Raw genomic sequence first — 15,745 nt, forward strand, 5'->3', positions numbered from 1 at the left:
CAGAGCATCTGGGTTAACTGGAAGAAATCAATAGAGAAATCTCTATCTTTGGGAAAAAATATTTTTATTAAGAAGATGAAACAAATTCCTTTTAACCTATACAGTATTGTGAAATATATTTTTAAAATATTTCAAATTTTCTTCCAATTGTTCGACTTTCCATACAATTTTATTTAAATTTTATATGTTCACGCAGGTATTAAAAAGATATTTTCTTTTAACGAACATACGAAAATATATTCAATAATTAAGAGAAACGTCTTCAATTATGACTCGATCGGTAATAACTTTTCACAACAATATTCACTATAAGGAAATGCATTTTCTTTTGCAACTCAGTAACTTCCTGTAATCTTATCGCGCTGAAGCGGAAGTTTCTCGAGCTCGAGCATTAAAATGTTCGTATAGAAGAATTAACTATTAATCGTAAATGCAAAGCTTTCCCCTTTCACACTGAATTTTCAATCTATGTTTATTCAATTTACTAATCTCTTAATTTAATTCACATCTCTTTCTTATAAGATTTTCAACACTTTATTTCATATGATATTATTCAATTTATATTATATTTTTAATTCAATATCTAATTTAAGAGAAATTTTATTTTCTTATTAATTAAACTTATTTATTTTCATTATATAATCGAAATTAATTAATGTTAACAAAGTTCTTAATATCTCAAAGAAATGTTCATACATATAAATCTAGGAGGCCAGATGACTATCGATTATCGATATATCTTGTTAATAAATTTTTAATGTATCGATCATTAACAAAAAGAAGTAACAGAATTCCTATTTTTCCTTATGTTAATATCTTTATCAATTATTGTTATCTTAATTAATTATAAATCGATTATTTTGAACATATTTTGTAAATCGTTAACAAGTTTTTAATATAATAAGAAAATTTAAAAATTCATTATTTTCATCATTTATCGATCTTGACAATATTATCAATATATCGAACAACATGCACATATTATCGAAAATTATCGATAGTTACATCTGCAGCGCCCTCTTCTAACAAGTACAGTTTCTCCGCAAAATCGTAGGTTAACGATCTACCTAAACACCTAACGAGAAAATATCTATTACATCCATGTTCGGTAAACAGTAAATCGCACAGAAAACGTTTTCTTAGACGAGACAAATATGGCAAACACAAATATGGCCGTTACCGTTTATCGCCGTGAGAAACGCGTCGTTTCTTCTTCAATCGTCATTTCGTTTTTTACGTTCGTAAACTTTTTCTAATCGAATCCTATACTTTGAGAAAACATTAAACGTATACTCGATCTCACATTACTATTCTTTCTTCGATTCGATACGACGGCCAATTAAATATCGTATTGTGAAGTGATTTGTTGTATCATTCATTAACCTAACCTAAAATTTTTTGCGCGTCTATACGTTCGATTTATCGAAATTAATGATCTGATGTTTTTATGTTTTATAAAATAAAAATGATATGTACATGAATGCAGGTTAAATTTAATGGCAATTAGAGTAATATTTATGCAAATTTTGAAAGCATATTAACGTCAAGTATTTTATCTCTCGTCTTTTTTTCATTTTTTTTTGAGAGAAATTTTTATGCCTAAAAAAGCAATTATCGTGTATGTATATGCAGCTTGCAAAAATATATTTAAATATTGTGATTATATTATATATATATATATAATGTACGAAAATGTACATATTAAGTAAAAACAAAAAATATTCCTGTTAATTCATTTTTATTTTTTAATAATAATAATTATTATTGCATATTATTCTAGTTAATAATTAAAAGGATTTTCGAAAATTCTATTACAACGATAATATCTGTCGTGAAATTACTCGTAAAGAGGAAAATTGAATTTTCGATGAAAAAAAAAAAACCAAAAAAGAATTTATCTCTATCTAGATTTTTTGAACAAAAATGGAACGATTTCTCATTTATATTCAAATCACATTGTGTTATATTTTAATCACCTCGAAAATTTGTTACGAGATTCGCTATTTCCTCAACTAAAATATCTAACGAAAAAACGTGCAATATTCGGATCCATATTATGCAATTTGTTATTAAATACAAATTTTTTATTCTTCTCGAATAAGGCAAAATTTTTTTAAGCCAAGCTATTAGATTATATGTAAAATGCATAACGACGAATAATCTACTTTTATGTAACAAATAATAACAAATTGATACTCGATTCTACGCATGAAGATATAAGAATAAAAAAAGAGTTGATATAAAGTGATGAGCATCACGCGAAATAAATATACAATACAATATTTATAGATTAAAAAATTTTCTAATTTTTTTATATTTGCAATTCTAAAAAAAAAAAACAAGATTTATATAATAATTTTATATTAATATTTATAATATTCGTAATATTTATAGTATTACCATACATTATCCGATATATTTATTAATTAATATATTTAAAAATATCATAGATACTATAGACTTATATGTAAACGAAGAACGATATTTAATAAATTAATTGCAATCTGAACGAATTTTACATTTTTTACAATTTAATTTCTGAATTTAGTAAGTGAAGAATTAATTAAAAAAGCAAATAAATCATCAGTTCATTTAAATTTTTAATAGAGAAAGAGTTTCACTCACCGGAAATGCGGACGAACACATTCTCCTCCCCACTGTCCACCGTTATCTCCGCACTTCTTCTCTGTAAAATGATAAGAAAATATCGTCGATTAAACTCCATTTATTTCGTGATGTTTCAATTTTTCTAATTAAAATGAATAATAAATATAATATATATATATATAAGTTAAAATTAAGTCGAGTGGTTATATTTCATCCAATGGAAGAATAAATTCCATTTATTATCCCTTCGAGACGATAAAATATCAATATTTGACGAAGAGATTATTATAAAATAAATTTTCAAATGGAAAAAATCATTTTTCTTCCATAGAATTTTACGTTTCTACGAAATCTTTGGAAAAGATTAATCTTTTTCTTTTTATTGCAAGACGATAAATCCTCGTTTTTATGGTATAATTTTACGAAATCAGTTGAAACTCAAGTTTACATCGCGATATTCTACAAAGGGCAAAAAGAATGTCGCTTCCGCGTGAACACTTTTGAACAGATTTCGAACTTCCGGAATTTGGACAACCTCTTCTTCTCTATTCATCCTCGAAACGAAACTCTCTCTCGAACTTCCCTCTTGTAACGTGAATCAATTCTCTTTCTCGTCTCATCCAACTTTTTTTCATGTAGATATGTGAAAAACAGATTCTGATAAATTTCGTTCCAGGATTAACATTCGAAAAATACGAAAACACGAGTGAGAAGAACGAGCAAAAAACAGAGATTCGAAGAGAAAAATAAAGGAAAAAAAAAAAAAGAATTGAACAAAAACGAAAAAATTTTATAAGCACAATGAATGTGAAAAAAAAGTTCATTTCTACGAAGGATTACGATTATTAAATTTTAAAGGAAAAAGTAAAAAGTAAAATTTAAATTGTTCTGGAATAATTTTTCTTTGGCTTCTGATAACATTATTAATAATAAAAAATTTTTTAATAATAGGTGATTATTATCGGCATTATACAAATTCGTTTTTTACTTATTTTCAAATCTCGTCAATTTTTATTACCGTCACTGATAATTAATATCTATAAATTAGATTATGTTACAAAAATATAAAAACGAAAAATAAAATAAAAACTGATATATATTCGTTACGTAAAATCAACGTTTATCAATAATAAAAAAAAAAATTGTTTATCATCGATAAAATTGATCAGTAAACCAAAAAATAAACAATCAAAAATAATTTTCATCTTTAACAAATTACCAAAAAATATTTTTCATATATTGATCGATAATAATGATTAACGATTAATAAATTTTTCTGTTATAACATACAATTTTTTTGCGATTAAAATTATGATATTATATATATATATATATATATATATATAAAACAGAGCGTCGAATGCGATCAGAGAACCGATAGACACAGCGACCTGGCAGCGTTCGACAACTGGAACTATCTGGCAAACTCCACGTTAACGGATCAGGCCGATTGCCAATTGCAAAATAGGGCGACCTGGATTTCGTATCTCGAGACATCCAGGTACCGCTGCAGGGACGATTACCAAACTCCGTGATAGGCCTTCGAAACAGAAGAAGAATCCTCGAAGCAATAAGAAGTGTACTCATTACGCCGTCCACGTAGCAGAACTTGGCAGAATTCGTAAATTCATGGACCGTTTCGACTAGACAGATCTCGAAATCTTTCGAGGATGCTCTTAATGGAACTTGTTACGTAGTCACAACACGTTGAACACATCTATAGGAAGGGAACATGGAAAGAAGTGTAAACGTGGTTAAACATTTGCTCGTTGCAGTTTAAAAAATTTAAAATGAAAATTTATTCGTATTAACTGAGAATTACTAACAATGTAAAAGTGGATAGATTTATGCAAAAGATTAAAACGAATAATTTTTTTAATTTTGCGTTCACAATAAAATATAATGCAGATAATGTTTCAACGAATTTTACGTTGCATCTATGTTGGTTAAAACTGTTCGTAAATGAAGCAAAAGTATCATGTGCGCGCAGAGATCGCGAACAGCGCTAACTAGTGTAGATGCAGTATAACCAGTATACGTTACAAACCCACAACATAACCTTTACAAATGCGAGAAACAACTATCTCCTGAATACTGTGAATAAGTATTCAATTTCGAAAATGGTGTATATAATGTTAATGATGAGAATCGATATTCTAAATGATAATTGATCATTTTTATTGCCAATTATACGAATTAATCGGGATGGATATTGTATTTCTTATAATAATGTTTCCACGTGCACATTGAATAAATAGAATTTCCTAGTCGAATGATTTATAGGTTATATAACCCAACCTCTGTATCATCGCAATATGCTGCTAATATTCTGGACTTATAAATGGAAAGCAGCTTATTCGGATACTATTCGTGCAACGCGTTGATCGTGAACGATATGTGCACGAATATTGAAAGGATGAGCGAGGAATGGTTTCGTTTGACCTGTTAAATGGGTTGCTCGTTCACCGGAAACTTCAGTAACCGTGAAGTGAAAAAATTAATAAAGATGAATGAAATTCAATTTCAGATTGATTTTATTTCTCTCTTCAAGAATTCATGTAAGCATTAATCAAAATTTAGGTTAGAAGTTTTTACTACCTCGAAAAATTTCTTTGTGAAACGATCTATCGATACAAGGTTCAATTACTATCGACACATATAACATTGATCATTAATCAATAATAAAAATAGAAAAAGATTTGACGTGACTACGATTGAAATTCGAAATTCCTAACCTATATAATGAATATATATATATATATATACATAAAATTCCTATCTACTTATTCCTTATCTATAACCACAATTTCGAAGATACATGAAAAAGAAATTGATTCTCGAAAACGTAGGCGTATAAAATCCCTTTCCAAATCTACGTGAACTAGTTCAAGCTATCTCGAATATATTTACGATAACGTACCAAGTTATGATGTCCGTAGAACAATCTTTTATTCCTTCACTGTATGCTACCACTGTAATCTACGCTAGGGATATTTTCCCTAGATACTTGCGAAACCAAGATACACCAGTTTAATTCGATTTCCTATGCCATATATCAAACTGTCGCGAATGGAATAATAAATTCGCGTCCGGTCATATCTGTTCGTGACTGTCCATGAGAATTTGGTCCGCGGCCAATCCACGATGGATCGTTCCAGCTATTACTAAATAGCTGATCGACGTTCAACAAGGCGTTCGTTTAACCAAGAAAACCTCGGTAATCCGAAGGACTTGCCGCGCATAATTAATGCAACGCGCAACGCGTGCTAATACGATTATGTAAACTAGATTTCTATCGTTTGTAATCTCTCTTTCTTCTTCTTTCTTTCTCTCTCCTTTTCTCATTTTATTCCATCGATGAATACGATATTCGATATATCGTATATATCGATGTTACTATAATCTAGTAACTATAATCTAGTAACTTTTTTTTAGTAATAAAATTTTAAGAATAAAATTAAAATAGTTTTCCAGTAGAAAAATATTAGAAATAATAGAGCACAAATCGACAATAATGATCGTACAATTCGATTAAAAAATTTTTTAATAGAGAAAAGATTTATAAATCCGTTATAGTAAATTTTGTGAATATCTAGCTGGTGACAAAGACAATAATAACTAGATCAATTTCTAATAATTTTTAACAATAAAATTTTAAAATTGTATGAATTTAATGTCAAATAATGTCAAATATAAATGGTTTAAAAAATAATAAATTTTAATCAACGAATATTAGAGAATTACTATCTACCTATTCTATTTCTAGTAACTTTTATATAATAAATTATTAAACGTAAATTAATGAATTGATAATTATAAATTTGAAACGACGAAATAATTTTTTGAAGTTTTCTACACTTATAAAACATTAATTTATCATTAAGTTAAAATCCACTTTAGTTATTTATTATAGATACTTGAGCACCTATTAGCTCACGCTTAATCCAATTCCCCAACTCGATATCGTGCAAAACTTTACACTAAAACGTTCTTGATTTTCGCAGATGTGATTAAACTTACAGAGTATACGAGTTCTAACGTTAATTGTTAATATTAACTTGGCAGGGCGCACACAAACGATATTGAATTTATATAGAACGAGTAAACGAAGGACCTCTGAAACTATCCCTTGAAAACTGCTAATAAAAGTTTTGCTATTACTCGAACTAAAAAAAAAAAAAAAAAATAGGGATTTTTTTTTTTTAAATAAAATTTGAATGTGAAATCATATCGTTTCATTATTCAAATTTCTCTGCTAAATTCCAATAAAATTAATATTATATTTATAATTTAAAATTAATGTAAATAATATTATGTAGTGTGCAAATATATATTTATTTCAATTATATTATATGATAGGGAATGGAAGAAAGTTATTTCGTTGAACAAACAATGAAACAAAGAAAATTATAACAGAAGTCAGGAACTATCGATTTGAATCTGTATACTAGCGATAATTATTAGCACTATTCGATAAATTTACTTCTATTGGGGCACGGTTGACTGCAATCAATTCTCATTTAACGTGTAATTATCATTAAAATAATGAGGGCATTCCGTGGCAAGTTACGAACTGCGGTAAAATAACAGTGACACTTGAACGTTGTGCACGATAATGCACGAGCCGTTGAGTAAGACATTAATATTCATATTTTAATTAAGAACAATAACAATGTGTAATCAATTAGTTTATCATCGGAATCGACCGACTTTCGCACAGGGGAAAATTAATTCTGTGTATAAAAGAGTAATTAAAACGAAAGAGAGAGAATGTTTAAATTTCGTGTACGTATATAATATTCGCACGCAATGAAAATATTCGATTATTCTTCTCTAAGTTTTATTTGCTCGATAATTCGAAATTGTCGTTTCAAATTTAAATTCGAAACGAGAATTTTTATTCGAGATTAAATTGTAAGAGATTTGATTATATTTGATTATGCAATTGTCGGATGAAAATGATAAAAGTGTTTTTAACAAATTTCTGAAATGTTTTGAATTTAATTATAAAATATGAAGGAGAGGAGGGAGAAGAAAAAATAGGGAGATTAAAATTTTTTTTAAATTTTAAAACATTTTCGCCCTCGATTTAATCTGACAATTAAAAAAAAAATGAGGTGAAAGATTTCTAATCAGGCGTTTCTGAATAATTTATATGTCCATAAACTTATCTCGTGTGTCTTTATGACGTGCAAAAGATATTAAAAAAAAAAAAAGCTCTTTTTAATCTTGAAATATTTCTGTTTTACACGAGATATCCGTGTCATCTGTTCATAGGTAAAATGCTGAATTTTCATTTTTCATTGTTTAACATTTTTTTCTAAAAACAAAAACTTGACATTTCCAGGTAAGAATCTTAAATATATTCTCTGTTAGAAGATTAATGATCAAAATATATTAATATTATGATTATTTATCAGCATTCTGTTTAATAATTTCGAAGATATAATTGAATTACTTGGAATACGTATGTTTTAATAGAGAAACAATCCTACAAAAGGATAAGAATCATGAATATCAAGATATTAAGAATCAATGGATATTAAAAATTAAAATATTCTTATATATTTATCCCAGTAACGATAATTTCAAAGACTCGGTTTAAATGAAACACCCTATATACGGAAATAAGAATATTTAATGTCATTAGTGTATCACGATATTAAGAATCGATAATTAAAATTAAAAAATTTACTTCAATATTAACAATTTCAGAGACACTCGATCAGTTGAAATGAAACACCCTATATACAAAGGCAAGAATATTTAATATCATTAGTGTATCACGATATTAAGAATCGATGGATAATCAAAATTAAAATATTTTTGTATCCCAACATCAATAATTTTAAAGACACTCGATCGCTTTAAATGAAACACCCTATATACAGAGATAAGAATATTTAATATTATTAGAGTATCACGATATTAAAAATCGATGGATAATTAAAATATATTCTGATACATTTATCTCAATATCAATAATTTCGAAGACCAATATAAATGGAACACCCTATATAGAAATGAGAATATCACGGTCACTGGTGTATCATGACATTAAGAATCGATGGATGGCATCTGCACCCGCAACGCATTCGGGTAGATCGCGCACTAAATCGCGATGAACTGCGAAACAGCTAAGATTAATTTTGTTTCGCGGTTACGAAACCGGAAAACCGGCCATTAAGATCGGAACGATTTACAGAAACAAGTATCGTCGATGAAAACAGTTAATCCGAATGTGATTTATCGTTATACGTTCATCGTCGAAAAACCAATTGCACTCGGGTTGCTCTCGCGGTATATCGATCTGTTGTCTCTTCTCGATTAAAATTCCTTTTGCTCGATACTCGTTTTATGATCTCTCAAAGTGAATCAACGACTGTTTTCTCTGGCCGATAAACACCGATGGAAAATCGGTGGATATAAGGATTATTGTAAATCATGTGTAAATAAATTTTTGGCGATGAGTTTGGTTTGCGAAAGCGTTTAATATAACGAAATAGAAACGAAAAGACAAGATAGTTTATTTGTTTTGATCGTTCGAATTATTTTTACACAGGCCTGGGAATACTTTATATAAAATTTAAATGTGTTCCGCGTTTGTTTGCGCGACGAGTGATTTTTGATGTCCCGTGGGTGAAATGAATTTCTTGTGCGACATCGAAAGAAAATATTTTTCCTGCTTTCGTTAAGAAATATTTTTTTGAATATATTTTTTGATATAGATTTCGATACGATATAGGAAAGTTGAAAATATATATTATAAATCTAATGGAAGAATTTTCGTCATAATTTGAAAATTTTCTATCTTGTAATATATTTAGAATACAAGTTGTATAATTAATAATGAAATAAATTTATATAACGAAATGGAAAAATGTGAATAAAAATAAAATAAACGTTGTAACGAATTCGATATTGCTTTGAGAGATGATGCTTTATAGCACACTTTATTTTCACATGGAATTATAAACCGACATTATTTAATTACAATTATGCATTATGAATATGGAATATTTGTACAATAAAAATTTCACACAAATGAAAGAATATAAAGAGGAAAGTAACAGAACAGTGTCAATGTATTAAAAAGAGATTTGTCCCGATGAATAATTAAAAATAATAATGTAAAGTTAAATATTATTAAAATCGGAATGATAATTAAAAAGTCAATATAAGTTTGCGAACGAGTTGTAGTTTTGATTCCGTACGAGTTGTTACTGTTAAATATTAAGAATATTCCAGAGGAATAATTAAGCAGAGATAAAAATTTTTTTCTTCTTCTCTATTTGCATGTTAAACATATGATATTGAAACAAAAACGTTTTGCAAAAAAGTTTTAATCTTTCGATATATTCGAATCAATCTAAATATATCAAATGAAAAAAAAAAATATATCGAATAAAAAACATAAAACAAAAATCGTATACAAGTAACAAAACAAAAATAAGATAAAATTCCACTTTTCGAAAATATATACGTATACCTTTGAGATTCTCCTTGGCTAAGTTGGGTCACTTTTGACCCAACTATTTCTATTACATAATAATTACATAAATATATATTTGTCAATGTTTCGAAGGTTACATTATAGTGCCAAAAAATGATATAATATCCTTATTATTATCCTACACACATACAAACGTAAAGGACACGCAGCGCAAAAAAAACATAAACACTCTTCTCTATCTCACTCGTTCTCTCTCTCTTCCTCTCTCATTTCTTACGACCCAACGAGACGAGCAAACCTATATCTCTCCAAGCAATGAATTCTGGCTCTCGATTCTGCGAATTATTCGAACGTTGTTATAATTTCACAGCAAAATTTCAATTTCTCAACGTTTTATCTTTTATATTTTTTTTTTACTATTAAACGACTACTACGACTAATCGAAGTATTTGCCGTATCCATCATGTGCCTAAAATGCAACCAGACCAGAGGAAACCTGATCCCTCTACCGTCATATTTCACGTCCAGGGTTAAAGAACCCAACTTCTCACCAGGCCGAGTTTACTTTAAGACCTTCTCTCTTAGGTCTCGTTTGCAAGTAACCCTATTTCAGTCCCGTGTCACGATAGTCACGGCTGCTTAACGCAATTGCCGCGAACCTTTTCAAAGCCTCCTTTTCAACCCCTCGTTCAATTCCGGCTACATACAGTCGGTCGCAAAAGTCTTATCTGGAAACCAGAAAATTATTTTAATGAAAAAGTTTTTACGCTGCGTGGAGCGTAATAAGATTCTCTGTAGGGAGTAATTTTTTTTTTTTTTTTTTTTTCGACTCGGAAAAATTTGTTTGAAAAGGCGAAGCCAACCAATTTTCTGAGAATACTTTTTTTTTTTTTTTTTTTTTTACAATATAACGAAGTTTCAGAATAATTTAAAATTTTCGATTATATCATTACGAACCTACCTTATGGAAAAATCCGAATTAATTAAAAAAAACCAATCTAAATTTAACGTTAAAATTTGTAAGAATTTCTCTGTTTCAAAATGATATTAAAAACTTCTATATATATATATATATATATATATATATAGAAAATTCCATTAAAATCAGAAGTTTGCTTGGTTTTGATAACAAAACTCGTAAATAAAGTTGGTGTAAAGTGTGTAAAGGCTTGTTGCCACTCACTGTACACTACACACGTCTTCCTTGCTCGCTTGTTCGCCAATCCCCCCTCCCCTCCACAGCCCCCGTAATTTTCTCTTTCTTCGCTCCGTCCACTGCACTCTCCTTCGCGGCCCTGAATACTTGAGGACGTTCGAGCAAAGGGAGGGAGAAGGGCGAGAGGAACCCTGTCCCGTGACGTCATCGTGCCTAGGGGTCACGCGTTGAAATTCAGGTCGACTCACCCCTTTATCACCCACAATGCCTCCCTCCCTCCCTATCTCTTTCTCTATCTCCAACTTGCTTGCACTCGCTCTTTCCTCCCCCCCCCCTCTCTCTCTCTCTCTCTCTCTTTCTATACTTCGCAGCGTACTCGAACGTTTCTCGTAAGCATCAAGGAGGAAAGAGAGAGAGAGAGAGAAAGAAGAAACCTCTTTTCCCTACTGTCGATCTTCTCTGATGCTTTTGTGTCTCTCGTTTATCTTGTACGATACGATGTTAGGTAACGCGGTCATCGAATATTCTTTTTCTTTTTTTTTTTTTTTTTTTTTTTTATATTTTGAAATACAACGAAACTTATTTACATAATTTTTTTAAAATTTAGATTCAAAAATTGACGCAAGAATTAATCTTTCTGATGGATTGGGAATTGGTGGGGATTATGTGGAGAGAAAAGGAGATGATGATGATGATGATGATGATGATGATTTTTGAGGTCGAGTCGAATAATTGTGAGGCCCTGTGTAATTGGATAGAAGTTTTTAAAGCGATCAAAAGGATTTCGAAAACGAGGGTTAAATGTCTTTGAATGGGGAGGGGTGGTCAACGAATTTTCAATGCTTGGTGTTCTATCGTATCGTGTGATTCATTTCGAGATAATATTGTGTAAAATGGAATGTAATATAATAATATCGATGGAAAATTTACGTCATTGTGAAGCGGTCCTTCAGCGATGAACCACGTTTAAAAGGATGAATACATTTCAAATATTCTCGATGGACAATTGTAATCCGTCCATCATTTTCAAATTTCTGCCAAATAATATTATAATCATCGTATATCATTGAATTAAATCATTAAATGTGATGGAGAACAATTCGATAAATTTAACAATTAATCTTTTCGTTTGATTTCTTTTTTAAAAAGAATCAAGCGAATGACGAGAAATTTATATTACCTATTAGATTCTCTTCCATCTCGGAATTAAGTAGAAATCGATAAAAATAAAATATATAGGTAGACGTCTCGTATGCAAAACGAGTATATCCAATGCATACGTTTACAAGTGGTACATTATGACATCCTTCGGATGCATCAATTCAAAAACGATGCAAATTCTTTCCATCCGAAAAACACGGTTGCAACCGAAATACATTAACATGGTTGCTGTCATATCGAGGTCGAATAAAAATAAACCGCATGACGTGAAAAGTTTACTTAACTACGTTTCGTACCTGCATTATATTCTACGCTTTTATATCTAGATCTTAATATCTGATCCATGCTTGCTCAAACAACGGGACTTGTTAATAAACGAAACGAGATTTTTTTTTTTTTTTTTAAATAATTCGTCAATTTTCGCGGCACACATCGAGCGCCAATGATTCATTTGTTAATCGTCGTACAAATGTTTGCTAGCTACTGTTCATCAATTTATAAGTAAACGTAACAAGTTTCTTCGCGAATGAAATAATTTCTTTAATATGTCATCGCTAATTTTATTATCCATTATTTGTTAAGAGAAAAGAATACTACCTTTTACTTTTAATCGTACAATCTAGAGCAGTACATCAGATGCCCTTTAATACATTTATCGATATATGTATATATATATATATATATATATTTTTAAATATCGTGTCATTTAACATTTTATAATATAAAAGCAAGAAAACGATTATGAATATTTAATGCAATATTCTTTCGTGTTGCTATAATACTAAAATTTATTTTGAAAGAAAAATTTACGTTATATGATAATTCTTCAACTATAAATAAATCGATAATTACAAACTATTTTTATTATATGTCAACCGATCAATTCCATTATCATATTCCATGATAAAATAAAATATTTCTACTATACCATGACGATGGCGTGGTACATTATTAAAATTATTAAATAAAAAAAAAGAAAAGAAAAAAAAGGAAGTCTATATTATGTAATAATTCTTCGGTTGATCTCAAAAATTATCGAAAAAAAGAAAATGTCTATATCTATAATATATACTTCGGCTGATTAGATTGATAATCTCGTATACTATTTTTATTATACGTTAATCGATTCCATAATATTTCATATTCTATCCGGTATTAAAAGTTATTAAAAAACAAAATGCCTATATTATATAATAATTCTACGGCTGAATAAATCGATTACGCGGACACGTTATTTTTATTATATCCAATCCATATAACATTTCACAATAATATTTGATAACATTTTAATAACATTTTACCGTATTAAAAAAGTTATTTAAAAAAAAAAAATCTATATTATATAATAATTCTTCTCGTTAGATCGATAATCTACGCACGTTATTTTTATTATGCGCTAACCGACCATCTATGCATCCATAAATCGAACACGAACGGCAACGAAACAGTTTCGCAAGCATCGAGATTGAGAAACTTAATTACGATGGAAATAGACGCGCATCGCGCGTGTATCGTGATGTTGTTATCGAGTTACAATGAGTACACGAGGCGTTTCGTGTTCGCGGCCGATATTTTCGTTTACGAACTGCCGTTGGACGTTTTCGAAATAGCAGAATTCAGTTACTATGCCAAGACAATTAGCGCGCGCGTGCTTGTCGCAACGAAACACGTTCGTCTCTCTGTTTGGTGGCGCGCCCGCCGTCTTTCGTTGAACGTCGCGAAGACGTTTAAAATGTTTTCTCTCATGGCAGCACTAAACGTTTTCATAACGATATAATTATACACGCTTCGATCTAACGTGTATACAGGATATTAATACATTCGTAGAAAGTATTTGGAGAGTGGATTCGATGGGCTTTTGTTTGTTAAGTTATAAGCGATTGAAATTCGCGTTGGATAAAACGAGACGGGAATAGAGTGGCGCGGCAGTGGTGAGACGAAGACAGAGCGATCCGGAGCATTTAGAATTTCAAACGTCGAGTTAATAGGTCACATATATTGAAATTAATTTTGGTAAATTATTGACGTAATATTAATCCTTAGATCAATAAATTATGAGTACGTTAATCATTCGTGCATTCATGTGCTTGAAATTTAGCTTGGGATATTAACTAATTTATTGGTTTCGTATTTATTAGTACGTGCCTATTAGTACAACTTATTATTAATTTATCCATACTTTGGTATTTTATCAATTCACTTTGGTATTTTTCAAATTTTGAATGTAAAGAAATTATCGAAAGCAAAAGTTGAATAATTTTAATTTTCTCGATGAAATGACGTTTTTTCATTTGACCTGTTTGCATTTAAGTCTGGAAAGGAGTAGGCTAATTATAGAATTATAAAACACGTATAATCCCTCTTGTCGAAGAATTCATAAAAACGTCTATAGACGTGACATGGTTGGCACGAGGTGAAAACAGTTTCATAAATCGATGTTAACATTACAGCCGCATAAATAATAAATAGAGAGGCTGTCAAGATGCAACATCTGCGTCTTTCTATGATTGCTAGCTTACGAACACACCTGCGATCCCCTGTACGCATCACAGCTGAAACGTGCGAATAAGTGGGTCTAAACGCATCTTTCTTCTCGCCTTGAAACTCTATCTCCTGACCATTGAATTAGAATTATTGAAAATAGATTTTTCAATTTTAAAATTACATTTTCGATTTTCGAAATTTGATACCATTTTTCCTACATTTCTCATACTCTACCGATTCCAAATTAATACCATTAATTATTAATAACAATTTCCTTTATTTCTCTAGATGAACTTTTGATTACAAACTTTTTCCTTAGGCAAAAGAATTTTAAAAGAATTTTTCTTCAAATTTCCACAAACTTTTGACCGATTTATTTAAAATAACAGAGTAAGTAAGTAAAAATGTTAATCGATAAAGAGGATTTCAATCAAGAAATAAAAATCCCTATATAACCGGACAAAAAAAATCCCTATGACACACGAAACACATCAAATGTAATATAATACGAAACGTTCGATGCGCAATGACCCATTTTTCTATCGCTATGAACCCAAATGGATAATAAACGAAATTTTATTCCTGTTGCAATTTATCAATTAGCCCGGTGCTCCGTCGGTAAATTGGTTTTTCGTGGGTATCCATCACAACCTCGGCCGCTCGACTTCATTAATAATTAACGTCACGCGTGTTCCAGCTATCCGTCGTCTCTCCAATCAAATTATTTCAATTTTTGGCTGTCGAGATTTCAATCTTTCCCCATTTGCCGAGAGTCTGATCTAATGTATTATGTTTTTCTAATTGAAACTTCAATGTCGTGTATTTTTTTTTTTTTTTTTTTCAATATTTAAATTATTCTCCAAATTATTTCAATTTCAATTTAA

At 29.8% G+C, this 15,745-nt stretch overlaps 1 protein-coding gene across 11 annotated transcripts in view; it reads right to left on the reverse strand.

The window, feature by feature from the left end:
- The window catches only part of LOC100869255 (uncharacterized), a 91,273-nt gene that overhangs the window by 18,722 nt on the left and 56,806 nt on the right, over window positions 1-15,745 (reverse strand). For all 11 annotated transcript variants that reach the window (XR_015293731.1, XM_012494478.3, XM_012494479.3 and 8 more), the window contains one exon: window positions 2,626-2,686. Coding sequence is in view for 9 of the 11 variants with exons in the window: in XM_012494478.3 (XP_012349932.1) it covers window positions 2,626-2,686 (61 nt within the window). In the remaining 2 variants the exon portion in view is untranslated. The remainder of the gene's footprint in view (window positions 1-2,625; window positions 2,687-15,745) is intronic.

This window comes from Apis florea, unplaced genomic scaffold, assembly GCF_048593485.1.
Source record: "Apis florea isolate Af1SG1 unplaced genomic scaffold, ASM4859348v1 contig_3496_pilon, whole genome shotgun sequence".
Classification (NCBI taxonomy): domain Eukaryota; kingdom Metazoa; phylum Arthropoda; class Insecta; order Hymenoptera; family Apidae; genus Apis; species Apis florea.